The sequence below is a fragment of the Anabrus simplex genome, chromosome 1, assembly GCF_040414725.1.
Source record: "Anabrus simplex isolate iqAnaSimp1 chromosome 1, ASM4041472v1, whole genome shotgun sequence".
Taxonomy (NCBI): domain Eukaryota; kingdom Metazoa; phylum Arthropoda; class Insecta; order Orthoptera; family Tettigoniidae; genus Anabrus; species Anabrus simplex.
The window spans coordinates 772,385,407-772,411,372 of NC_090265.1; the positions used below are offsets into that span (position 1 = coordinate 772,385,407).

The 25,966-nt window shown below is 40.7% G+C and overlaps 1 protein-coding gene across 1 annotated transcript in view; it reads left to right on the forward strand.

The window, feature by feature from the left end:
* cn (Kynurenine 3-monooxygenase cn) overlaps window positions 1-25,966 on the forward strand; it is a 163,515-nt gene that overhangs the window by 98,319 nt on the left and 39,230 nt on the right. The window contains exon 9 of the mRNA XM_067146690.2: window positions 3,351-3,491. Coding sequence (XP_067002791.2) covers window positions 3,351-3,491 — 141 coding nt within the window. The remainder of the gene's footprint in view (window positions 1-3,350; window positions 3,492-25,966) is intronic.

A 25,966-nucleotide genomic window follows, 5' to 3' on the forward strand; every position in this document is an offset into this window, starting at 1 on the left:
CTAATGAATGGAAGGAAACAATAATCATACCAATCCACAAGAAAGATAAAAATATAATGGTTAACTACAGAAACGTCTCCCTACTGAACATTGGATACAAGATCCTTTCGAGATTATTACTGATTAGAGTGGAAGAACAGCTTAAATCGAGCATAGGAGAATATCAAAGTGATTTTAGGAAAGGGAGAAGATGTATAGAGCAGACTTTTGGGCTCAAGAGGATCATAGAACACAGACATAGGAAAGGGAAAAAACACAATAGTGGCATGTGGAGATTTCGGCAAAGCTTACGACTCAGTAGACAGGAATACAATATTGGAATTCTGCGTGCTAGAGGACTGGATACCACAACACTAGCATTAGTAAGGGGCACTCTAGAATTCAAATTGCCCGAGTTAGTTTCCGGAATACACTGTCTGACAGCTTCGAAATTAAAACAGGAGTGCGACAAGGTGATGGAATTTCACCAATACTGTTCAACTTCGTTCCGGATGAAGTGGTGAACAGATGAACAAAACCATGGGCATCGAAGGTGTAAAGATTGGATACAAGATCAAACGCAATGCCACAGTGAATTGCTTGGCCTTCGTAGATAATATGGCATTGCTACACGAGAAGGAAGAAGATGCGAAGATGGCGCTAGCAAACCTAGCCGAGACTGCGGCGAAGGTTGCCCTGACGATACGTACAAGAAGACTAAGATACTGAATGCGAAGTCCACCTGGATGGTTAGAGATCAAGTAGTAGAGAAAGTCGACAGTGTCCGGTACCTATGTGGGAATATAACAGGCAAACTACAGAATAATAAGAGTGCGGGTGACAAAGCACAACTCCTGCAGAAACTACCATTGACGGCCAAGACGACTTATGGAAAGAAGAACCTGTCGAGGAACGCCAAACTGTGACACGATACGCTGCATTTACGCTACTGAGACCATGGCATTGGGCAAAAGAGCTTGTATTTGATTGGAAAAGGAGAAAATAAAGATCCTGAAAGATATATGGGGTAGCAAAAAGCAGGGTGAAATATGGGTGCATTGATCAAGCCAGGAGATACACGAAAAAGTAAATCAAATTTCAAGTGAATTGCGGAAAAGAAGGTTGAGTTTCGTGGATCATTTGATGAGGATGGATGGCAACAGGTTAATAAGGGAGACATAAATTGCGACATGCTTAACGGGAAATAACTGGATGAAGGAAGTTAGGGAGGGTTGGATGGCTATTAGCATAACAGATAAATATCCACTAACGGCTGTACAGGATAGATCTTATTACAAAAAGCTCGTCGAATGTCATAAATGGACGGATACCAAGATCAAGATCCAAATCACAGAAGCGGAGAGAAATAGGAGGAGTGAGAGATGGAGCAGCACCACAGTAACTTCCCCTAGTGCTCGAACAGTTTTCCACTACTCGAGCACCGGACGTCGAGGCAATCTGCGACCTGGTCATGTGCGTATGTCACAGCACTACATCACACAGTAGCTACACTAATTCTACATTAAACAGGTAATGTTGGCGGGAGAAGAACGCTTTTTGTTGATTTTTATGACATAATAAGAATATTCTACTTAATTTGCTTTAGATTTCATTATTATTATTATGGGAAGAACAAGGACGTGCTGTACATGTCTCTCGAGATCCTAAGGTCGAAATCGAATAAATTAAATATAAATGTCTTTGTAAGTTCTCAACAAGCGACATTCAAAAAGATTAAAAAGATGAAAGCTGTCGATTGCACGGTGTTAAAAAAGGGAAGGAGATGAACGTTGATGATATAATAAAGAGTTAAGGTATCAAGTGTATCGTAATCTTTGAAGAACTGTATGTGTGAAAGATTATTTTGAAGGACTGTATATGGAATGGAGAGTCAAGGAGGCGTGTCTTGTTTTGAGCAATAAGATCAAAGTTATATAAGACGTTGGTGAGTTGCGCGTATCTTTCATCACATAAAAAGAAAGAAAAAATACATTGGAATGTTGTGGTTTTGACGAAACTGTGATTACTTTTTTTTATGCTTTGGGAACATAAAGGAAAGATTGCAGAAATGTCAATTGAAGAATGCAAGTTATCGGAAAGAGTATTAATGAGTAAAAGTATCTTCACAATTTTGTTTAGTGAAGTAAAATGCGAGCAAGGAGGAGTTTAATTTATATAAGTATTACGTTTCTATGAGATCGAGGAGAGAAGAATATCATTTTTTTCCTGCATGGTCTGAGTTATAGAAGCAATTGTGCATTTTGAGTCACTAGCAAGAATTCAGGATCGAATAAGAATATTAAGCGGCACTTGTAAGAAGTCAGCCAGTCGGTCTTCAAGTTCATCATGAATTATTTCTTATTATTTTGTTTAAAAAGGAGCTTGCAAATATAATTCTTGAAGAAAAAGAGGGTATGCTATTAATATATAGTGTACTGTTAATTTTTTAAGTTATTAAATTATTTACTGAAATGAAGATATTGAATTATTTGTCTTAAATTTACTCTAATTTTTGAACACATTCGAATGTATACAGATAAGAATAAGTTTATAGTCTATATTACAGTCTAGAAATAGTCGTTTTCATTCCCAATCCATTTATATTTTCGGTGAACATTTAATTTGAGGAAAGAAAGTAGGAGAGCAGGTTGCAGAACTTCCAGCTTGCTTGGTTGTCTGTATCACAGACTACCGAGCTCGATAGCTGCAGTCGCTTAAGTGCGGCCAGCATCCAGTATTCGGGAGATAGTAGGTTAGAACCCCACTGTCGGCAGCCCTGAAAATGGTTTTCCGTGGTTTCCCATTTTCACACCAGGCAAATGCTGGGGCTGTACCTTAATTAAGGCCACGACCGCTTCCTTCCCAGTCCTTGCCCTTCCCTGTCCCATCGTCGCCATAAGACCTATCTGTGTCGGTGCGACGTAAAACAACTAGCAAAAAAAAAAAAAAAAAGGATCAGAGACTGACCTGTACTGAAACATACATTGCAAAGGAAATGATCTTCACTTGTAAAGTACTGAAATATTTGTAGCAATTGGATATGATATAGAAATGGAATAAGCAAATTATGAAAAACTAGAACAGGAACTGATAATCAAGTCATTTGACTGATAACTATGATGTGAATGGCTTTTGTTCTCAGCTGTGTTAACTAGGCCCACATGTGATTAAGCGAGGTACGTACACAGAGTTTAACAACACCTTCATTACTGCCTAGCTCCCTGCTAACGTGTGCTTTGTAGACCACTACTGATGTGAAAAGTACGAGGACTCAGGTCAAGAATTCTCATGGACGGGTAGTGTAGTAGTGTTGGAACTTGGAAGGAACATCAGACATGTCAATGTGTGAAGACAGATGTTTTTTGTTCTAGGGGTTTGAAGACTGCCTTCTGCTCGACAGTCTGATGGAACAGCACCACAGTAACTTTCCCCTAGTGCTCGAACAGTTCTCCACTACTCGAGCACCAGACGCCGAGGCAATCTGCGACCTGGCCATGTACAACTACATTGAGGTGCGTATGTCAAACTACTACATCACACAGTAGCTACACTAATTCTACATTAAATAGGTAATGTTGGTGAGAAAAGTACGTTTTTTGTTGATTTTTATGACACAATTAGAATATTCTGCTTAATTTGGTTTAGTTTCCATTTTTAGACCACTGTCTCAATAAGAGTATTTTAAATAATGTGTTAATTATGTTACTAAGTTGGCTATTTTCTTGGTATTCTGCTCTGAAATACAATAGCTCTCATAATAATAGCTGTTCCGGAGATAACCTGGTGGACAGAGGTGAAAAAAGATGCGGGACTGAATAGGTGGATGTACAAAAGCAAAAGATTGATTTAAAATTTTAAAATTTTAGCTATAATTACTTTTCCTTTGCTGAGCAAATAACAAAATACACGTATAAGATCTAGCTGGTGATCTTGGGTAACAATATTAGAAACATCAGAGTAATCAACTAATAAGCATTTAACAACCTGACCTTGAAGATCTCTAGTTACAAATATTACATGAGCACTCCTGCTCCTTTCAACCAACAGTCAAGGAGACGGATCTCCCAATTTTACATTAGTAGGAAGAGCGCCCTTGCTCTACAAAATTACACGTTAAGAGACTATTCTCTAAAATTTTCACTTTCCAGGCCTGTCAAAGCCACAACCTACGTTTAACGAAACAAACCGTATTCACTTTCTTAGCGACTCAACAGCCTGATTTGCCTTAAAACGAAATGAATAAAGTTGACTTTAACAGAGGTAACAAGTACCCATTCTATGTGGCTTCTGGTAAAAAAAAAAAAAAAAAAAAAGGTTAAAGTTACTTCGTAAGAAGAAAAATGTTAGGAGGCGGACACTTGGACTCTTTGAAATTCACATGAAACTACTTAAAACCTTATGTGGACTTATGGCCCGACGTTACAGAGGCTAAGCCTTTACTATAAAGGTGACTACATGGAGAGAAAGTTTACAAAATTAAGATATAGATTTAAAGGCTACAAAATCACAGTCACTTCAATATTAAGTTGAGAGGGAACACAAGGGGGTACCTCGCTCTTTATTTCCTAAGTTCGGTTAAGTTCTTTAGTCTTGTTTGAAATTTACATTTAAAGTTTGACATTTACATTTGATAAAATAAAGTTGCATGACTAAAAATTGAAACTCTCCCCTTGAGCTATCTTTCTGAGACTATTACATGTTTACAAACGGTCTGCCATTACCTTCTGCTGATGGGCCTTCCGTAAATGAACGAGGCAGTCTTCGCCTCCTCTATGAGCACACTCGAACCTCTAGACTGGAGCGATCACAAAGACAACATGGGCCGAAATGTCCCAGCTTTTATAGTGGAGAGGGAGTTTCCAGATTTCTCTGGTCCGAGACCCTGACACACCCATAATTTTTATTGGTTAATTTAATAAATATCAAAAATTTATGATTGATTACTTAAATGAATGTGCAAAATTTCTAATTGGTTAACATATTAAGTTGCCGGTAAGAGATAGAAGTGTTGATAACTTTAGAACAACAAAAACAAACTATAAATAAGTCAGTTAAGGACACCATGACACACTTAATTACTTTGATAGATAATATTTCATCTTCACCCCCAGGGGGTGCACATATGTTCATAGTAGCGACACATGTCGAGATATGTTCAAACGATTTCCAAAATGAGTTTCAGATTTCCTGTAGGGTAGATGGCCTTCTGCAAGGCGCTAGTTTTAAATCGTCGGGGCGGGTGTACCTCCGGTACAGACCTCCAATACCTAAAGTCCTTCCACAGTTGTCACAGCTTTGAAATTTTACTTTTTAGAAAATTTGATTTTGAAGATTGTAGTCGGAAAAATTCTTTATGGAGATTTAATTCATAACATATTATGCAGAAAATAAGTCTTGAAGTGTTTATTAAGTCGTAGATGTCCGGAAGGTGCAGTCCAAGTTTGACGGCAAGAGCGGCCGCCACTGCCGATACCCGGGTGATTTCCCCCGACTCCCCAAGTACCCTCAGATACATCTCTCCTGCTACCTTGAGAGGGGTAGCCATGGCGATGGTCGCCGCGGATCAGATATTAAAGCACTGCCTCATGATGAAGTAGACGGTTGTGGGACCGCCTCTCGGCCCTTGCCGGTAAAGATGGTGCTGAACTTCGCCGTCGTGAAGGAGACTGGGACAGAGCGAGATGGGCCCTTACTCCGAGCCAGCATCACTCGCCAGTTGTTGTAATTCGGCCGCAGGTGACAATTGGGGCACTGAACCAATATTTTACTGGGCGACAGTGACTGTTTTTATGGAGAGAGATTTTCTTTATTTATGAGTGTGGTGGTGCAGGGACCAAAGGAAGAAAAAATTACTGGGAACAAGAATATATTCTAGGTATATTGCAATTTTAAGAGTTCAGAAGGCCTCAACGTACTACGTATATAGTTTATATTTCAATCTGTAAAGGAAAGAAATATAACTACTTTCCCACTGCCATGACATAGTGTATGTATGTTTAGTCATCAGCCCGAAGGCTGGTTGGATCCTCAACAGCTCCGCCATCAGCTGTCATAGATGGCCTAGGCATCACTGAAGAGGCGTACTAGGGAAATGAGGAGTGAGGTAGTTTCCCGTTGCTTTCCTCACTGAACCAGAAGTTGCTATTACATATCAATCTGCCAAGCCCGCCGAAATGCATGCACCAACCGACCCTATGAGCAATATCTTCACACCATTCATAGCAAGGACTGGCTGCAGAAGAAATGGCATTACTAGCATCACTCATACCTCAGTCACTTTCATTTTGTCAAAGCTAAGGATAAAGCTGAGACAGATCAATGAAAGTAACAAAATTGCTCTAGCCTATACCAGAAGACATAGTGCACTGTAAACACTATGTCCTGCCAGCAAAGGCAACTCAAAAACAAGGATTTCATACTGGTTTTACTTGTGACAGATGAACCCTAGAGATTCTTTCGGTGGCTGGATTGCTCACCAGGAGGGTGACCGGTGTGAAGAAATCCAAGATAATACACGGTCCATGAAATATGGGGGCAAGCTTGCCTGCAGGTACAAAATTCTTCACCATGACCTGATCTCCAGCCCTTAAATTGGTGGGTCTCCGTTCACAATCGTATCTCTCTTTAACTCTTTCATGGGAAGCTTTAAGGTTACTTTTAGCTTCCTTCCACTGGTACCTGATATTATCGGGATCTGTTGTCTCTGGCAAAATCTCATTGATGGGCCATAGATTAGACAACGGCGTATTAGGAATAAAGTTAAACATGAGAGAGGCAGGCGTAAACTTGTGTGACTCGTGAACAGCCAAATTTAGCGCAAAAGATGACCAATGCAGGGAAGTATGCCACCTAGAATGATCTACATGATGAAAGGCTATCACAGCAGATCGAAAATTATGATTAACCCGATCAGTCAGAGATGGTTGTGGGTAATAAGTAGAAGTAGTGACATGAGATACGGATAAGTCAAAACAAAATTTTCGGAATAAATTATATTTGAATGCCTTAACATTATCGGAGACTATATATATTGACAAGGACCGAAAGAAGCAAAAATAGTATTAAGACAAGAAATGGTAGATTGAGCGGTAGCCAGCTTAGTCAGAAATAACCATGAGAATCTGGTGAGACCATCTAGACATACAAGGATGAATGTATTCCCGTTCCCCTTAGATTGATGGAAGGGTCTGACGTAATACGGCTTGATGCTTGATGCTTGATGAGATGACAATGGACAAGGTGGGCTTACTAAGCAAGCGAGATTTGAAAGTGTTAACCATTTCTCTGATTTTCTCTCTGGTTTTGAAGATGCCTAATTCTCCCCTAATGGGGTCTCATGATAGTACATGAAGATCATGGGCACAAGAACAGCTGGAACTACTACTTTCATCCTCAGACCATGCTTCGAAGGGCAAGAGAGAACCCATTCCTCAGCACATAAGGGACAACATGTTCCCCGGAAGAAAGGGTTTCCATTACAGGAGCCAGCTCTGGATCTTCCCCTTGATATTTTTCGATTTCGCGGAATAACATATCGGTATCCGTAAAAATAGCACCAACACAAGAAGGTATGGAAATGGAAGGGGAAGCACTTTCCTCCTGTTCAATGGAGTCAACCTTACCAGAGAGCATGCGGCTTAAACCATCTGCGACCACATTATCAGATTCTCTAATATGTTGCACGTCGAATTGAAAAGCCGATATACGGATAGCCCAACGGGCGATACGTCCTGTACGACGGGGCCTAGCTAAAACCCAACTTAAAGCCTGCTTGTCAGTTTCTAACTCAAATTTAACATGCTCCAGATACAGGCGGAACTTCTCCAAGGCAAACAGGTCTTCTAATTCATAGATGGAGTACTTGGCTTCTTGAGCCGATAAGGTCCTAGATGCATAGGCAACATGACGCCTTCGGAGTTCGGTTTCTTGAAGAAGTAGGCCTACAGCAGCAACAGCAGATGAAGAGGCATCGGTTTGAACTATGAATTTCCTAGAGAAATCTGGCATAGCTAAAACTGGGGCGTTACAGGGAGGTAACTTAAGGTCTTCGAACGCAGCTTACTGCGATGGCCCCCTTTCGAACTGGACACCTTTCCTACGAAGTAGGGTTAGGGGCGTCACCCTATTAGCAAAGTTGGGAATAAATTTCCTGAAGATATCCACCATGTCTATGAACCTAGCGATTCCTTTAACGTCCTTAGGGGTCATGAAGTCCAGAATAGCCTGTGTTCTATAATGATCGATAGAAACTCCATCGGGCGACACAATATGTCCTAAGAAAGACATGGAAGGCTTAGAAAAAAACCACTTTAGTTAACTGTCAACCCAGCCTTACGGAAGCGTTTAGGACTTCCTTAAGATGATTTAAGTGTTCTTGAAAAGTTTCAGAAAACACCACGCCATCATCAATATAATTGTACAGATATTCGAACTTGGTGTCAGAGAAGACCCTATCCAGCAGACTGGTAAGGACAGCCGCGCCCGTGGAGAGCCCGAAAGTCACGCGGTTGTGTTCGTACAAATTCCAATCAGTAGCGAAAGCCGTCAGATATCTGGATTTTTCCGCCAGAGGCAACTGATTATATGCTTGGTTAAGATCTAAGACGATGAAGAACTTAGCCTTACGAAACCACGAAAAACACGAATGAAGATCAGGAAGGGGCACTGACTGCAATACTATCTTACGGTTTATAGCCCTGTGGTCAAGTACAGGCCTGGAACCACCTTGGGATTTCGGTACAAGAAAAATGGGCGAGGAATACGCCGACTTTGAAGGTCGAAAAATAATAATGGCGTATGGCCTCCGGAGAGGCCTGGTGCATGTCTTTTTCTAGTAGACAGCCTATTAGGCGACCTGCATGTCTGTGAAGATGAAGAGGACACTACCTAGGATAATTTATAATGTTGAATACGTCACACATACACCCAGCCCCCGAGCCACTGGAATTAAACAAGGTTAAAATCCCCGACCCGGCCGGGAATCGAACTCGGGGCCCTCTTAACCGAAGGCCAGTACTCTGACCATTCAGCCAACGAGTACGACGGATGTCGAATAATGCCATCCTTCAACATTTGGTCAATAATCCCCTTAAGGGCCTTGATTTTAGGTGGAGATAGCCTATATGGAGGAACTCTTACGGGAATAGAATCCGTTACCTCAATCTTATACTGAGTTTGGTCAATAACACCAAGGGGTGTCCGCCTCTGTGGTGTAGTGGTTAGTGTGATTAGTTGCCACTCCCGAAGCCCCGCGTTCGTTTCCCGGCTCTGCCACGAAATTTGAAAAGTGGTAGTCTACGAGGGCTGGAACGGGGTCCACTCAGCCCAGGGAGGTCAACTGAGTAGAGGTGGGTTCGATTTCTACTTCAGCCATCCTGGAACTGGTTTTCCGTGGTTTCCCACTTCTTCTCCACGCAAATACCGGGATGGTACCTAAGTTAAGGCCATGGCCGCTTCCTTCCCTCGTCCTTGTCTATCCCTTCCAATCTTCCCATCCCCCACCAAGCCTCCTTTTCAGCATAGCAGGTGAGGCCGCCTGGGCGAGGTACTGGTCATTCTTCCCAGTTGTATCCCCGACCCAGGATCTGAAGCTCCAGGACACTGGCCTTGAGGCGGTAGAGGTGGGATACTTCGCTGAGTCCGAAGGAAAAACCATCCCTGGAGGGTAAGCAGATTAAGAACTGTGGAACTGCGATGTAGTAGTCTAATCCGGTACCCAGGGCTGCCTCTTTAGCTAGGTTATCTGCTGTGATGTTGCCTCGCATTCCAGAATGGCCCGGAATCCACGCGGATATTAGATTAACATTACGGAGGGACAAGTCATAACTTAATTTTCGTAAATTTTGAATGTACCAATTATTTGTATGTTCGGGATTGTCTAAAGCCATCAAAGTGGTTAAGGAGTCAGTACAAATTAGAGCTTTTAATATTCCGGAATATTTTATGTATAATAAATCCTGGCGTATTGCGAATATTTAGGCCGTGAAAGAAGCTAGGTGTGGGAGAGTGTATTTTTTGTTCACAGCCAGTTGGGGTGAGTAAAATGCAGCACCTACACCAGTTGGAGATAGATTACTTGAACCATCAGTGTAGAAAGTGATATATTGCTCGTGGTTACTTAACGCAAATTGAAATAGACTGTTCGTGACATGACTATTGGTTCGTAGTATTGGGGTACGATTTTCGAAGATAGTGTGAAGAATGTCGGGTTTAAATGTACTAGCTCGAAAAATAGAGTATTTCGGGTGGGTTAATATTTGAACCATACTAGTACGAAAGTGACCGAATTGGTTAAATGCCCATAAGAGAGCCGGTTGATGTTCTTCATTAACATTCCGATTTTGATAATATTCGTGTAACAGCTGTAGTTTCGGGAGGATTGGGTGGCGATATTTATTTAATTTGTTTAGAAGATATTTGCTGGCGAGTAGTCGTCGTCGAAACTTTAATGGCGGTTCCGATGCTTCAGCTAAAAGTGCGTTCGTTGGGGAGGAAGACATAGCCCCCATGATTAAGTGGAGTATTTTAAACTGAAAGGTATCAAGTTTGCCATATTCGAATACTGACCGGATGATATTTTTGATATACCGTAAGAAGGACATAGGAATCCGATCCCCAGGTGCGTTTAGTGAGAGATTTAATGATATGATATATAGGTTCTAATTTGGAAATAATATATTCGATATGTTCTCTCCAGAGTAATTGGTTATCAATTTTAATTCCTAAATATTTGATCGAAGTTTTGATACTAATCTCATGGGAGCCAGAGGTGATTGGCGTATGATCATAATTTCGTTTCCTCGTAAAAATCATTGCAGAGGATTTTTGATATTCTATTTCTAAATTATGACGTAGAAACCATCTATGGAGGATCGTTAGTGTACGTTCAATAGTAGTACGGGATTCAATTGCCGATTCTTTAATGGAATAAATAACTATATCGTCAGCATATTGTAGGATTCTAGCCTGTTGAGAAATCACTCGCTCTAAGTCAAAGGTATATAACAGATATAAGATAGGGCTCAAAATGTCACCTTGTGGGAGACCTTTGCAAGTGTACCTAGAATCGAGACTCTGGCCATTGGTCTTTATAAAAATGTGACGATTAGTGAATAATTACCGTATGATATTAATAAACGGAATAGCAAAATGAAATGGCGTATGGCTTTTAGTGCCGGGAGTATCCGAGGACATGTTCGGCTCGCCAGGTGCAGGTCTTTCGATTTGACTCCCTTAGGCGACCTGCGCGTCATGATGAAGTTGAAATGATGATGAAGACGACACATATACTCAGCCCCATGCCAGAGAAATTAACCAATGATGGTTAAAATTCCCGACCCTGCCGGCAATCGAACCCGGGACCCCTGTGACCAAAGGCCAGAACGCTAACCATTTAGCCATGGAGCCGGACAACGGAATAGCAAATTGCCACTTATGTAATTTGGCAAGAAGTACTCCGATCTCCACATTATCATATGCTCCTTTTATATCGAGAAATATAGCCGTCAAAACGTCACCTCGACTTCGAGCGAGTAATAAGTCTGTAAAATATATATTAAGAGCGTCTGCCGTACTTCGGTCTTTCAAAAACTCAAACTGATACACTGGAAGTATATTATAATATTCTAAACACCATAAAAGACGGTGCAAGAGGATTCGTTGGAAAGTTTTACGAAGGCAGGATCCCAAAACGATCCCTCTATACCCGTTTGCGTCTTGAGGATGTTTACCTTTTTTTAATAGTGGTATAATTTGAAAATCATTCCAAGCGACAGGAAATGCATGGCAATCGAGTATGGCGTTAAATTTATTTACCAGCGTTTGCTTAGCGTGGGACGGTAGATATTTCAACATTTTATAAGTTATAGAATCTCCGCCCGGACTAGTATCTTTTCGATGTTCGAGTGCCATATCGAGTTCATGGAGGGAGATATTCTGTAATAGACTAGAAAATTTTGCGGAGGCATGTATAAAACTATATTCATAAGAAGGTTCCACGTAATCTGGTGTTAGTTGGTGGTAAAATTGGGCAATTCCGTTAGGGACCGATTTAGAAACAAAAGTTGCGTGAGCATTACTTAAATGTTTGATGGCTGCCGATATATCTTTGACAGGCGTTTGTCAATTGAGAGATGTGACAAATACCTTCCACGCTGTTCGTCGTTTTTCATTAAAATAGTCTGTATAGAAGCGACTAATTTTTATATTGAATATTGTGATCATAGGTGCCATATGTTCTACAAGCTTTTAAGGCAGCTTGTCGTCGACGAACTAAAGAAGCGCATTCGGAATCCCACCAACGAATAGAATTGTTCTGCGTTTTAAAATGCTGCTTGTGTTCAATGGGGTGATAGGTCTCTAAATAAGAATGAATAAATGATAATAGTAGATCATAGTCAAGAATATGTGGATCTGGAATTATAGAGCGTATTTTATCTGCGAGAAAGATTGTGAATAAGTCAGAATCAAACGAGCGGAGGTTACGGGATGCAGTAAAGTGAGAGACATTCCTGTGAACCTGTGGGCCTATATCTATCAGTATGAGGAAATGGTCATTTTGATGGGTATCATAAATTACACTCCAATGAGTTTTGTGTGCTAAATCAACTGTGCAAATAGTGAGGTCTACTGCACTTTTATTAATGTTAGGAGCTGTTGGACGAGTAGGAGAGCCGTCGTTTAGGATAATCAATTCCTGTTTTAGGTAATTTTTTCAATATTCCTCCCTATGTGGCAGCTAGATATGCTCCCACAAGGAGGATTGTGGGCATTAAAATCACCAGCTATGAGGGTGTTTTTGTTTGAAAATTGCGGAAAAAAAAGATGTCCCATTGAACATAATTAACTTTTATCCACGGCGGGCAGTATATTGAAACCACGTACCATTCATTAATTTGTACGGCAAGGGCTTGAGTTCCCGGTATAATATAGTTTAATGGGGTTTCCTGAAAATAGATGTCTTGCTTGAGTAAAATGCATGTACCTCCAGAGATAGGTGAATCATGCCGTAGTGCCGAAAAACCTTTCATACGAAAATGAAAATGAGATTTCAACCAAGTTTCGCTCAATAAAATTAGCTCAGGATCAAATGAATTCAACAAACTCACTAATTCATGTTTCTTATTTAGAATGTTTCTACAATTCCACTGCAATAACCGCATGTTTTACTTGGAAGTAGTGGAATGTCCCAAAAAAAGAAGAACCTCATCATGTAATGACTTTAACAGATGCTTCCATTGGATGTTTTGTCCCATGTGTTCCATTAAATCTTCAAATTTCTTAGAAACATTTCGACATTTTTCATTAGAATTAACATTTGAATTACGATATAAAGCCGTGACAGAGGGAGATGCTGATATTTGTGCGTGGGGTTCCGAAGGTTGCCCTTGGTGACTGGACTTCCATGAGGTAGATGCAGTCTCGGTAGGATTAGCAGGTATCAATCTCACTACTGGAGTGCCAGAATTTTCTGTAACCATCTTCGAATTACTTATCAAATTCAGATATGCTGTCCTGTCATAACCGGCTTTAACGGGTGGGCGGGGAGGGTTACTAACCACCATAGTATATTTACGCTTTCTAGGGAAAGTTTCTTCCGGTTGGGAATTTCTATTCGGTAAAGGAGGGAAATTTGTGGCATCAGAATGGGGTAGGATATGCACTCTAATGGGGCAAAATAGTTTTTGACTTCTATATATGAATTGTTTTCAACAGTCATGATTTTTTTTATTTATTTTTGTTGTTTGTGGATTTTACAGCGTTCAGCACCCGCCGGGTGACTTTCTGCACAATTAGCGCATTTAAATAGTTGGTGAGTGCAATCTTCGGTAGTGTGATTAAGGGAACATTTACCACACCTAGGCTCCCTTGAACGACAATTAGTAGCGGTATGTCCATACCGCTGACAGCGTTTGCATAATAAGGGGGTGAATATAAAAGCTTGAACCTGTAGAATAACCTTAAAAGTGGAAACACTTTTCGGAAGATGTTCACTTTCAAATACAACCTTCACAGTACCTCTAGGGATATATTCAGTTTTTCCATCTTTCGAGGATCGTCTGTTTAGACGTTGTACTTTCACTACAGGATATGGCGATTCTAAATAGGTTAGAATGTCGGATTCGGAAATGGTGGTGTCCACCCCCCGTACTACCCCTACTCGATGAATATTCGAGGATGGAATAAACGCCTTCAATTTCTTTTCCTTAAGAATGGGATGAGAAAGAAAGGCGTTTGCAGCCTTACTAGACATAAAAGTAATCTGGATCCTATTTCTTCCCTTCTTATGAATGGCCTTGACTTCACCAATTTGCCTCTCATAGAAAATCCGACCCAGAGTCATAGGGTGAATATGTCCTATTTTATTTTGAGATATACTATGTAGGGACCAAGATGAGTGTTAGAATATGTAGATACAGGAACGGGCTGACTTTGAACCATGCCACGTACTGTATCTTGAGAACTTTCCCTTTGAGTATCAGTATTACTAGCGTCCATTTTTAAGTCCTCACTCATGTAATCATTGCCAATTTCAGGAGGTCTCCCTAAAGGGCCACCACCACTGTCTACAGACATAGTACACCGAAAGTTGATTACACTATACTATCACCGAAACAACTACAAGGGAAGAATTACTAGGATACAAACACAAACACAAGACACTCTACTTATCTACAGACGTGAAACAGCCGCTGCACCAGTGACCGGATAGAGACGTGTGCACTGCACCACAGCCGAACACCGAATGAAGATGTGCTGTTAAGTGAAGTACAACTTTTAGCCAGGTGGGAGAACGACCCGCGCTTAAGACAACGTTGGGACGGGCCTGCTCCATTCGTAGTTCAACTAGTTTTTACAAGGGGACACTTATTGCGAAGATGTTCTACTGACTCGCACGCATAACACTTGCGTGGAGGGAAGGTTCGGCGAGGTTGTGTCCGAGAACTATTAGATGATGGAGGGGGCTCCCTAGCGACTTGTAAGTTGTCAGCGTATCTCACTCCCTCTGCTGGCGCTGCCACTGCCTCAAGTTCAGAGAAGGTTTGAGGTCGAGAAGCAAAACATAAGTACGACCTGTATGATGGAGAAGTTAGATCTTCGGGAAAATTAAGAGCGAATATCCTCGTACAGAACTTTATGTCTTGAATGAAATCGGCCAAATTCTTGTCCAACCTTTGGACTCGGAAGTAATACTTCTGTATTAGAGATGAAATAGCTCTAGCTGGAATGAAGTTAGCTAGGAAATGGGCATGGAAGTCTTCAGTGGATCATCTGTTAGCTATTACCTCCACTATTTTATCCGAGAGGATGCCTAAAAAGTATGGGTAAATTATTTGGATAATTTGCGAATGAGACAGAGCGAACACCAAAGCATGATCCTGAAATTCAATTAGGAATCACGGAAATGAAATGGCATCGTTAGTTTAATTGAACGAAAATTTAGATATTTCCTTAAGCAACATGGCTAAGGAGTGGGGCAAGCTGCTAAAACCAGGCGAAATAATAGGGGACGGCATTAGACTTTGAGGGAGTTCAAAAGCTGCATTACTAATAAAGAAAGGTGGAAGTTTTTTAGATGATCAGATACTTCTTCCAATGCGGCAGACCTTTGTTGTGTAACCGCCTATTTCCTACTCTCAGCGGACCTACTAGGATCCTCCGTTGTTAAGTTTACAGATTGAATGTGGTCACTTTTAGCACTAGCGGCCTCGGACAACAATTGACTAACCCTATTAGACATGTCAGAAAGGTGTTCCACTAAATTACTAGCTTCCTTAGCATAACCATCCTTCAGTTTCAGTGACAATAGGTTCCAAGCCCTATTGTAAACACACTTAAGCTGATTGGTAGAAGGAACACGTACTTCAAAGAAACATACAACGGACAGTTGACAGTGATGGTGGAGAGAGCCTCATTGCCTCATTAATATCTTTCTCTAAAGATCCTTTAAGTTTCGCACTATCTGCCGCAACCGTGCCACCAGGTGGACGTTCCTGATTAAGAGTTCATAGATTAATTTCTCCTTTTTCAGGTAGCCTGGTGCAAGGACTACTCGAGAATCAGATATCATGAGTGAAAAGCTTACACATTTTTGAAACTTCCAGAAAGGGAAACAATTTTTAGAGTTCGGTTTCAAATTTTATGCGGTGCCGTCAAAAGGGGCTTTATCCAGACCTATTCATCCACGCTCTTCTACCACTTGTTCCAGGGATACCGAGGTGGACAGTGGTGAAGGAAGGTGCGGGACTGAATGGGTGGATATACAAAAGTCAAAAGATTAAATTTAAACCTTAAAATTTGAGTTATGTTTCTTTTTCCTTTTCTTATTTTCTTTTCAAACTTTACACTTTGCTGAGCAAATAACAAAATACACGTATACGATCTAGCTGGTGATCTTGGTTAACAATATTAGAAACATCAGAATAATCAACTAATAAGCATTTAACAACCTGACCTTGAAGATCTCTAGTTACAAATATTACATGAGCACTCCTGCTCCTTTCAACCAACAGTCAAGGAGACGGATCTCCCAATTTTACGTTAGTAGGAAGAGCGCCCTTGCTCTACAAAATTACACGTTAAGAGACTATTCTCTAAAATTTTCACTTTCCAGGCCTGCCAAAGCCACAACCTACGTTTAACAAAACAAACCGTATTCACTTTCTTAGCGACTCAACAGCCTGATTTGCCTTAAAACGAAATGAATAAAGTTGACTTTAACAGAGGTAACAAGTACCCATTCTATGTGGCTTCTGGTAAAAAAAAAAAAAAAGGTTAAAGTTACTTCGTAAGAAGAAAAATGTTAGGAGGCGGACACTTGGACTCTTTGAAATTCACATGAAACTACTTAAAACCTTATGTGGACTTATGGCCCGACGTTACAGAGGCTAAGCCTTTACTACAAAGGTGACTACATGGAGAGAAAGTTTACAAAATTAAGATATAGATTTAAAGGTTACAAAATCACAGTCACTTCAATATTAAGTTGAGAGAGAATACAAGAGGGTACCTCACTCTTTATTTCCTAAGTTCGGTTAAGTTCTTTAGTCTTGTTTGAAATTTATATTTGAGAAAATAAAGTTACTTGACTAAAAATTGAAACTTTCCCCTTGAACTATTTTCCTGAGACTATTACATGTTTACAAACGGTCTGCCATTACCTTGAGCTGAAGGGCTTTCCGGAGATGGACGAGGCGGCCTTCGCCTCCTCTATGAGCACACTCTGAACCTATAGACTGGAGCGATCACAAAGACAACGTGGCCCGAAATGTCCCAGCTTTTATAATGGAGAGGAAGGTTCCAGATTTCTCTGGTCCGAGACCCTGACACAATCACAATTTCTATTGGTTAATTTAATAAATATCAAAAATTTCTGTTTGGTTACTCAAATTAATGTACAAAATTTTGAATTGGGGGAAGATATAGAAGAGATAGAATTGTTGTAACTTTAGAACACAAAAAAAAAAATAATAATAATAATAAAAAAACTATAAACAATTCGGTTTAGGAAACCTTGCCACACAAATTTACTTTGAAAATTAACAGTTCATCTTCCCCCTCCCCCCCGGGGCGCACATATTTTGATAGTAGCGACATCTATCGAGATATGTTCAAACTATTTCCAAAATGGGTTTCAGATTTCCTGTTCGGTAGATGGCCTTCTACAAGGCGCTAGTTTTAAATGCACGGGGCGGGTGTACCTCCGGTACAACAATAATAATAATAATAATAATAATAATAATAATAATAATAATAATAATAATAATAATAATAATAATAATAATAATAATATGGTTAATGTGCGGCATTAGATTTCATCTTAGAGAGCACTCCATCCTCACAAATGCGCAGATCGCCTATACGGCATCAACTCCAAAGACCTGCTCCAGGCCTCTCCGGAGCCCACACGCCATTATTATTATTATTATTATTATTATTATTATTATTATTATTATTATTAGCTACTAAGTTGGAGGCATTCTGAAGTGGTGCCATTTAAATGAACTCTCTGCTCCAGGAGTCTTTGGTTTGGCTTCAGTTATAGCGGATTTAGCGTTGCATAGGCTGACTGCATTGGTTGTTCTGATGGGGTTTTTTAGTTTGCACTTCTTTACGTTAAGGCTTTTCTTTTATTGAATTTTATGTATTGTGGATTGAAATAATGTGTGATTTGTTTCATTGGTGGAGGATGGAGATGACTGACCCGCGTTGTATGTGTGTGATGTTAGGTTAGTTTAGTAGGAATACCACTTGCCTAGTTATAAGTCAAGTAAAGGCAATATCCACAATGTATGAGGGATTGTTGCATTACTGTTGTTTTCGTTGCGTTGATACATTGTTATTAAAGTAAACTCGTGTCCATGGAGTTGGATGTACAATTTTAACCACCTCGCCATTCTCAAATTTCTGGCAGTACGGTACCGAGGACACTAACCGTTACGCTACGGAAGCGGACAGGACGAGGTCACTGAACAGACGAGTGTTGTGAATTAAAGGTAGCCTGAAGGTAATAATTGAAATTGCAGGTGTCAAAATGAAGCGTAGAGCCGAGATAAAAAAATAATAATTGTGTGTGATTGAATAGTAATGGGAAATGTTTATACTGTAAAATTTTGCTGTGTCCGTTCAGTCGATAAAATTCACAAAGTGAAACGAGGCTAAAGGCCCCAAATAAGTATAACGTTCCCAATATTGACAAATTGTATTGGGGGCCGATGACCTTCGATGTTAGGCCCCTTAAAACAACAAGCATCATCATCATCAAATTGTATTGCGTGTTACAGTTGTTTATCCATGCCAAGGCTACCCATGGGTCCATTTCGTCAACAATAACTCCAAGATTGAAATGTTCAGCCATGGTATGTATTAAGAGGGGCCCATGTCTGTTAATGTTCGTTAATATGGTCCCTATGGACATAATTTGTAAATAACAACATTGTTATGACGAAAACTTTGTCGACACGAAGTGTGTGTTTCATTATGTAAAAATGTTACGTATTTAAGTCAGTCGGGTGACTACGATACTTTTGATTCAGGTTCATTTTTTATTTTGTCTTCATCCATTGTTTTATTTTAAGGACAATGTTTAAGGTAAATCACTGTCAATCTAACTACTGATAAAGTGTGTGGGAAGGAGATGATCTGGTCTAGAGGCTTATAAAACTAGATTCGTCATTTGTTATCCCGCTTTTATAATTTAACACCTTTGCGATTTTATGTTTGGTTCACTTTGCGAACCACTTTTGTGGTCAGTTCAAGATAAAATGCAACTTATTGTTATCAGTGTTCATTTCTTTCGCATCTTGTAACTTCAATTCATGTATTCTTTTGTTTTATTTAATTTAATTCCACCATTTTGATTATTTGAATAAATTGATACATTAGTTAAATAAGTCTCGTTTTCTAGATTCGAGTAGCCTAGTTAGTAGAATAGCATCAATGAACAGTCTGGGACCCTGAGGTAGGAGAACATAACAGTAAGTATTCGAGCAGCGCCGGGGCAGAACCAAGGACCCGAGACATCGCCCACTCATGCAGATAAAGAGAGGTTTAAAGAGTACAACATATTTCAATTGATCCTAAATCTATTAAAATATATCGGATTTCACGATTTTCTTCGAAATATCATGGATTGCTTGAAATACACGTGATTTTCTGATAAAGGTCTGATGCGCTAAAACCATCTTTAGTAGATCGGAACCTGCTTCTTGTGATAACAGGAACATCAGCTAAAACAGGAATAAGAAACTTGTTTTTTATATTTCTACTAACCGTACTACACGGCGTTGGCCGAATAGTTTTTTGAATGTTTACCTTTAAGATTTGTATTGCATGTGTGAAGTGAATTTTCGTAGAATTCCTTATTGTGACATTGATTGATATTTTACTGTCTTTTATGTAGTTTTATAGTTATTTACATGTGCTCGATTTCAGGATTAAGATTATTTCATTTTAGAGTAAAAATTTGTCCTTACCGGGCGAGTTGGCCGTGCGTGTAGAGGCGCGCGGCTGCGAGCTTGCATCCGGGAGATAGTAGGTTCGAATCCCACTATCGGCAGCCCTGAAAATGGTTTTCCGTGGTTTCCCATTTTCACACCAGGCAAATGCTGGGGCTGTACCTTAATTAAGGCCACGGCCGCTTCCTTCCAACTCCTAGGCCTTTCCCATCCCATCGTCGCCATAAGACCTATCTGTGTCGGTGCGACGTAAAGCCCCTAGCAAAAAAAAAAATGTAACTGGAGTGTCACTATTCGTCTCAGAAACCCCGGTAACTATGGATTCGACACTAACATAGGTCGTTTTCGATTATCTTTACAATTATTGTACTTCGCAACAACACAGGTAGCTCTTACGGCGATGATGGGTCAGGAAAGGCCTAGGAGTGGGAAGGAAGTGGCCGTGGCCTGAATTAAGGTACAGCTATGCTGGAACTTACATATATCCATAATATTGTTCATTTTGGGTGTTTTCCTGGTGTTAAAATGGAAAACCACGCGAAACCGTACTCAGAACTGCCGACAGTGGGGTTCGAACCCACGATCTCCCTGATGCAAGCTCACAGCTGCATGGCCAACTCGTCCTGTAATTATGTAATTTAACTTCCTTCCCTAGGGTGACTAGAGGTGTCTAATCCCCACAGTAATCGTTTCAGAAAGTAAGTCATATGCGAACCAAGAGGTATGCCGGAACATACACACATACATCCATAACCTCGGTTATTTTTACATCATTTTCACCCTTTCTCAACCTCCATTCCCACTGCAGCTGAAGTATGACTTAACCGGAATCCAGAATGTCCCAGTTCAACTCATCGACCTCGAAAACTATGGATTTGACATAAATTTTTCACATAGTAAGTCATATATGTACCAAGTTTAGTCGATAGCTGTTCTCGAATATACTCTTATGCATCCGTAATCTCGGTAATTTTGGATATACTCTCTTTCGCCCACTTCTCATCCCCCATGCCGATGAGGACTGAACTCGAATTTATACGATAACCGGATTGTCAGTATTCATCACAGTGACCCCGGAAGCTATGTCTTCTTCATTAGTATTGGTCGTTTTCTATTATTTTTATATTTCAATATATATATATGATATTTTCAATTCCGCCCGTAGAGGTGTCTTACCCCACAGTTTTCTTTCCCAAATAATAAGTCATATGTGTACCATGTGTGGTTGAGAGCTATGCTGGAACATGCACACGCACATCCATAATCTCTGTCATTTTCGACATTTTATTTTTTCACCGTTTTTCACGCCTATGCTGATGGGGCTGAACATGGACTGAAACGGTATCCGGAGTGTCACTGTTCATCTCAGCGATCCTGAAAACTATAGATTTAAAAATGTTTACATGCCATCCCATCTTTAGGGGTGCTAGGGACATCTTACCCTCACCTTATTTGTCTCCATATAGTAAGTCGTAAGTGTAACAAGTTTGGTTGAAATTGCTATAGTGGTTTAGGAAGAGGTGTAGAATACTCATAGCCCGCATGCTTCCATATATGTTATATTATATAGATTCGCTTTTTCTCGTTGGGGCTCCGCCCACAAACCCCCAATTGCTCTTCCTTAGGAATGGGCGATAACTCGTGTTATTCACTGTTTATATTCTACATTTTTCACAGTTTATTAAATATTTTTAACATCTAATCCAAAGCTACGTTCTTCAGACATGGCAGACCTATCAAAGTTGGTCCTGTGACATGAAAGTACATCTCGATTACGGCATGTGGGATTGCTATCTCCAAGTAACAGGCACGGCCATGAGCCTCCTAGCAAGAAAGGTACTTTATAAAGCATGGTGGCGTGTTCCCATCCTGTATACAGCATTTCTTACTGGTGTCATTCATGAATGTTGCCTACTATTTAAGAACATGAACTCTGACCAAGCTAAATTGCTCTTTTCAATGTGGGGTTTCCATTCTGATGAATATAATTCAAGTTTGTTCATCTCTAATTTTGATTATCAAGTCCATCAAGTTGACCCAGTCTTGGTGCGGCTTTGCAATTAAATTCATTACATAAAATTACTCATACAGAACTACCCACTGCATTTCGTTCAAACCACTTCATAAACCGCCTCAGTAGTAATAAGAACAAGTTTTGAGATCTTATCGCTCCAATAGTTTTGGAGTCCATGCGAGACAAACAGAAATATAGTTTCATTATACCGGGTGGTTCACCAGCCCCTTAAATTTTCTGTGACAGGCTACACAGATAACGCGTATAACTTAAAGATCCTTATAATTTAGTTTTATGACCACTTAATAACTTGAAATTTCTCGTTATGGCCAATAAGGCTCTTCCCTACCTGTGTGTCATCACTGTACATTGACCCATGGACCTAGCAAAGGAAAAGCTACTATGCACAATTCCGCGCAAAATACTAAGGACCATTCTGCAAAGATGTGATTTATTGTGCCTTGAAGTAACACAAGTACACGTAATACGATCGAAATAATAGGTTATACCACGTCTCTGTAACGTAAGGAAATTACATTAATACTGTAAAACTTCATTGCAGACTTCGATACGTATGTTAACTTAGGATATTGAACGGCCGTCCAGAAGTACTAAGCCTCTAGGGAGCATCGTGTATGCTGACGTCGCGGCTGAATCGGTTAAGGGCTGGAGTAGCAGATGGCTTAGTACCGGCAGAGTAGCATAAGGCAAGTGTTTTGAACGACAGAGGTGTTCCATATTTGCGGGGATACAATAATAACCAATAATTTTTTGCTGTTTGTTTTAAGGGGTGCGCTGTGATTTGGCGTCTTTCCGCTAAGGATGGATGGGAGAAGGATTGGGAAGGAAATAGGCCTTGGTTTTTGTTAAGTTACCGTCCCGGAATTCGCCCGGTGTTGAAAATGGGAGACGAGGAAAACCGTTTTCAGGACGGCCAGTATTGGATTCGAATCCACACCCTACCGAGTCCAACGCACACAAATAATAATCCACACCTACCAGGGACATTACAGCACTTAATCATTTCCTCACGATGAATTCCTATGAAGAGTACGTTGAATTGTGGCTTATTTAAGGAGAAAGTACGGTCGAATTAAAGTGTATGCCACGTGCTCTGTAATGACAAAAGGTGAAATGAACACTAGTGGTCAACATTTCGAATATTTGTTACTCTGAATATACAGGGTACCATACTTCCTACCTACAGACTATCACGTCGTAGTCCAACCTGGTTACCTAACATCGGATAAAAACGGCCTTTTTCAATGCCAAATAAAAATTCACACCTCGGAGCAGGATGCTATGCGGCCATATCACTGTCACTGTAAACGGCGTTAATTTAAAAAAAATGTGCACCAGCCAGTGCTCCGAACCAGTTATCACACAGTTCGGTTAATGCAACAGCAGCAATGTGTGGTTTAACCGTCTTAGCTACCGCGAGCCGTCGCTGGCGTCTAGCACGTTGTAGTCCTTATAGCCACATCCTATCGAAAAACAGGATAGCATTATTCGCAGCTGTGACAGTTTTTCGACCGCCTCTCTGGTGTAGTGGTTAGTGTGATTAGCTACCATCCCCGAGGCCCGGGTTCGATTCCAGGCTCTGCCACGAAATTTGAAAAGTGGTAAGAGGGCTTGAACGGGGTACACTCAGCCTCGGGGGTTCAAATGAGTAGAGGGGGTTCGACTCCCACCTCAGCCATCCTGGAAGTGGTTTTCCATGGTTTCTCACTTCTCCACCAGGCAAATGACGGGATGGTACCTAACTTAAGGCCACGACCGCTTCATTCCTCCTTATCTATCCCTTCCAATCTTCCCATCCCCCACCAAGGCCCCTCTTCAGCATAGCAGGTGAGGCCACCTGGGTGAGGTACTGGTCACCCTTCCCAGTTGTATACCCCGACCCAATGTCTCACGCTCCAGGACACTGCCCTTGAAGCAGCAGAGGTAGGATCTCTCCCTGAGTCCAAGGGAAAAACCAACCCTGGAAGGTAAGCAGATTAAGACAGAAAGAAAGAAAGAAAGATAGTTTTCCACATTCATTATACCTTAAGAATAGCACTAACACTGCTGTTAATGATTTCTACGATATTAGCCAGCATTATATAAACGGTATGGTTGCACAAAGGCCATAGAGAAGCAGATACTAATGTTTTTCGGATGACTATGATATACGTGTTAGTTGGGTTACCTACCACCGAAAAAAATAAGGGGCTGCTGAAGCACCCGGTATTATACTAACAGGTGCCCGCGACTCCGCCTGCGTTTATTAATTCAACCGCGTTTGATGTTTCTAAACCGTTTAATCAAATGCAAAGGACAACTCTATTTCTTAACATACTTCATTTTCACTTTTAATATTGGTCGTTTTCTTCTTCTTCTTCCTCATCTTCTTTTTTATCTGTTTACCCTCCAGGGTCGATTTTTTCCTCTACCGCCTCAAGGGCAGTGTCCTGGAGATTCAGACTCTGGGTCGGGGATACAACTGGGGAGGATGACCAGTACCTTGCCCTGGTGGCCTCACCTGTTATGCTGAACAGGGGCCTTCTGGGGAATGGGAATATTGGAAGGGATAGATAAGGAAGAGGGAAGGAAGTGGCCGTGGCCTTAAGTTAGGTACCATCCCGGCATTTGCATGGAGGAGAAGTGGTAAACCACGGAAAACCACTTCCAGAATGGATCAGGTGGGAATCGAACCCACCTCTACTCAGTTGACCTCCCGAGGCTGAGTGGACCCCGTTCCAGCCCTCGTACCACTTTTCAAATGTCGTGGCAGAGCCGGGAATCGAACTCGGACCTCCGGGGGTGGCAACTAATCACACTAACCACTACACCACAGAGGCGGACGGTCGTTTTCTGTCATTTTAATATTTCACCCCCTTCCCCCCGCCAGTTTTCTTTCCCTAAAAGTAAGTCATATGAGTATCATGTTTGGTTGAGAGCTATGCTGGAACATGTACACGTATATTCATGATCTCGGTCATTTTGGACATTCCTTGTACCCCTTCTAACCCCAGTCCCGATTGGGAATGAACTTTGGAACAAGCGGCATCCAGTGTGTCACAGTTCATCTCAGCTGTCCCAAAGGCTATGAATCCGCTGCTAATATCAGATATTTTTTTTTTGATTTTTACATTTCACCCGTTCCTTTAGGGGTGCTAGGGGTTTCTTGCCCCTACACTAAATTTTCCGGAGAGTAAGTTATATGTGTACCTAGTTTGGTTGAGAGCTATTCTGAAACATACACACATATTCACCCGTAATCTCTGTCGTTTTTTTACATTTTCTTTCTTCACTACTTCTCACCATCTGTGGGTACTGAACTTGGACTCTTCATTCTTATATACCGTACATAGAAGAAGATAGAACAATATAAGTTTTAATAAGCACATCATAATCTTCACATACTGTTGGTCAGGCAACCCACTGATCAGACTTGTCATGCGGTTTATTTATATTCCCCATTTTCTTTTTCCCACCTTTCTCAACCCTATGCCGAACTACCCATCCAACTTCGTTCAAACCACTTCCTAAACCCTCCCAGGAGGAATAAGAACAAAATGTTAAATTTTCAGCCAGATCGCTCGGATAGTTTTTGAGCCATTTGTGACCTACATACAAAACATTTATATATATTGTACCCTTCCAGCCTATGATTTTGTGCGCCGGCTATAATCCCATAGTCGTACACGGGTGATCCCCGGTGATATTTCGAAATAAAAGTAAACTAATCTTAAATTAATAAGTAGGAAGGATAAAAGAGAAAAAATAATATAAAGATTACGAACGAGAAACTTTTGCAACAAATTAATTTAAAACTTTGACAGAACGATAACGAAAAATAAAATAACAACACTATAAGAATAAAATTCCTTAATTAAAACTCACAAGATGAACTTCTTCTTCTTCTTCTTCTTCTTCTTCTTCTTTTCTAGCCTATTTCAATCCACTGCTGGATATAGGCCTCTTCCATGTGCTTCCATCGTCTTCGGTCTTGAGCCACTTGGAGCCAGCATGTTCC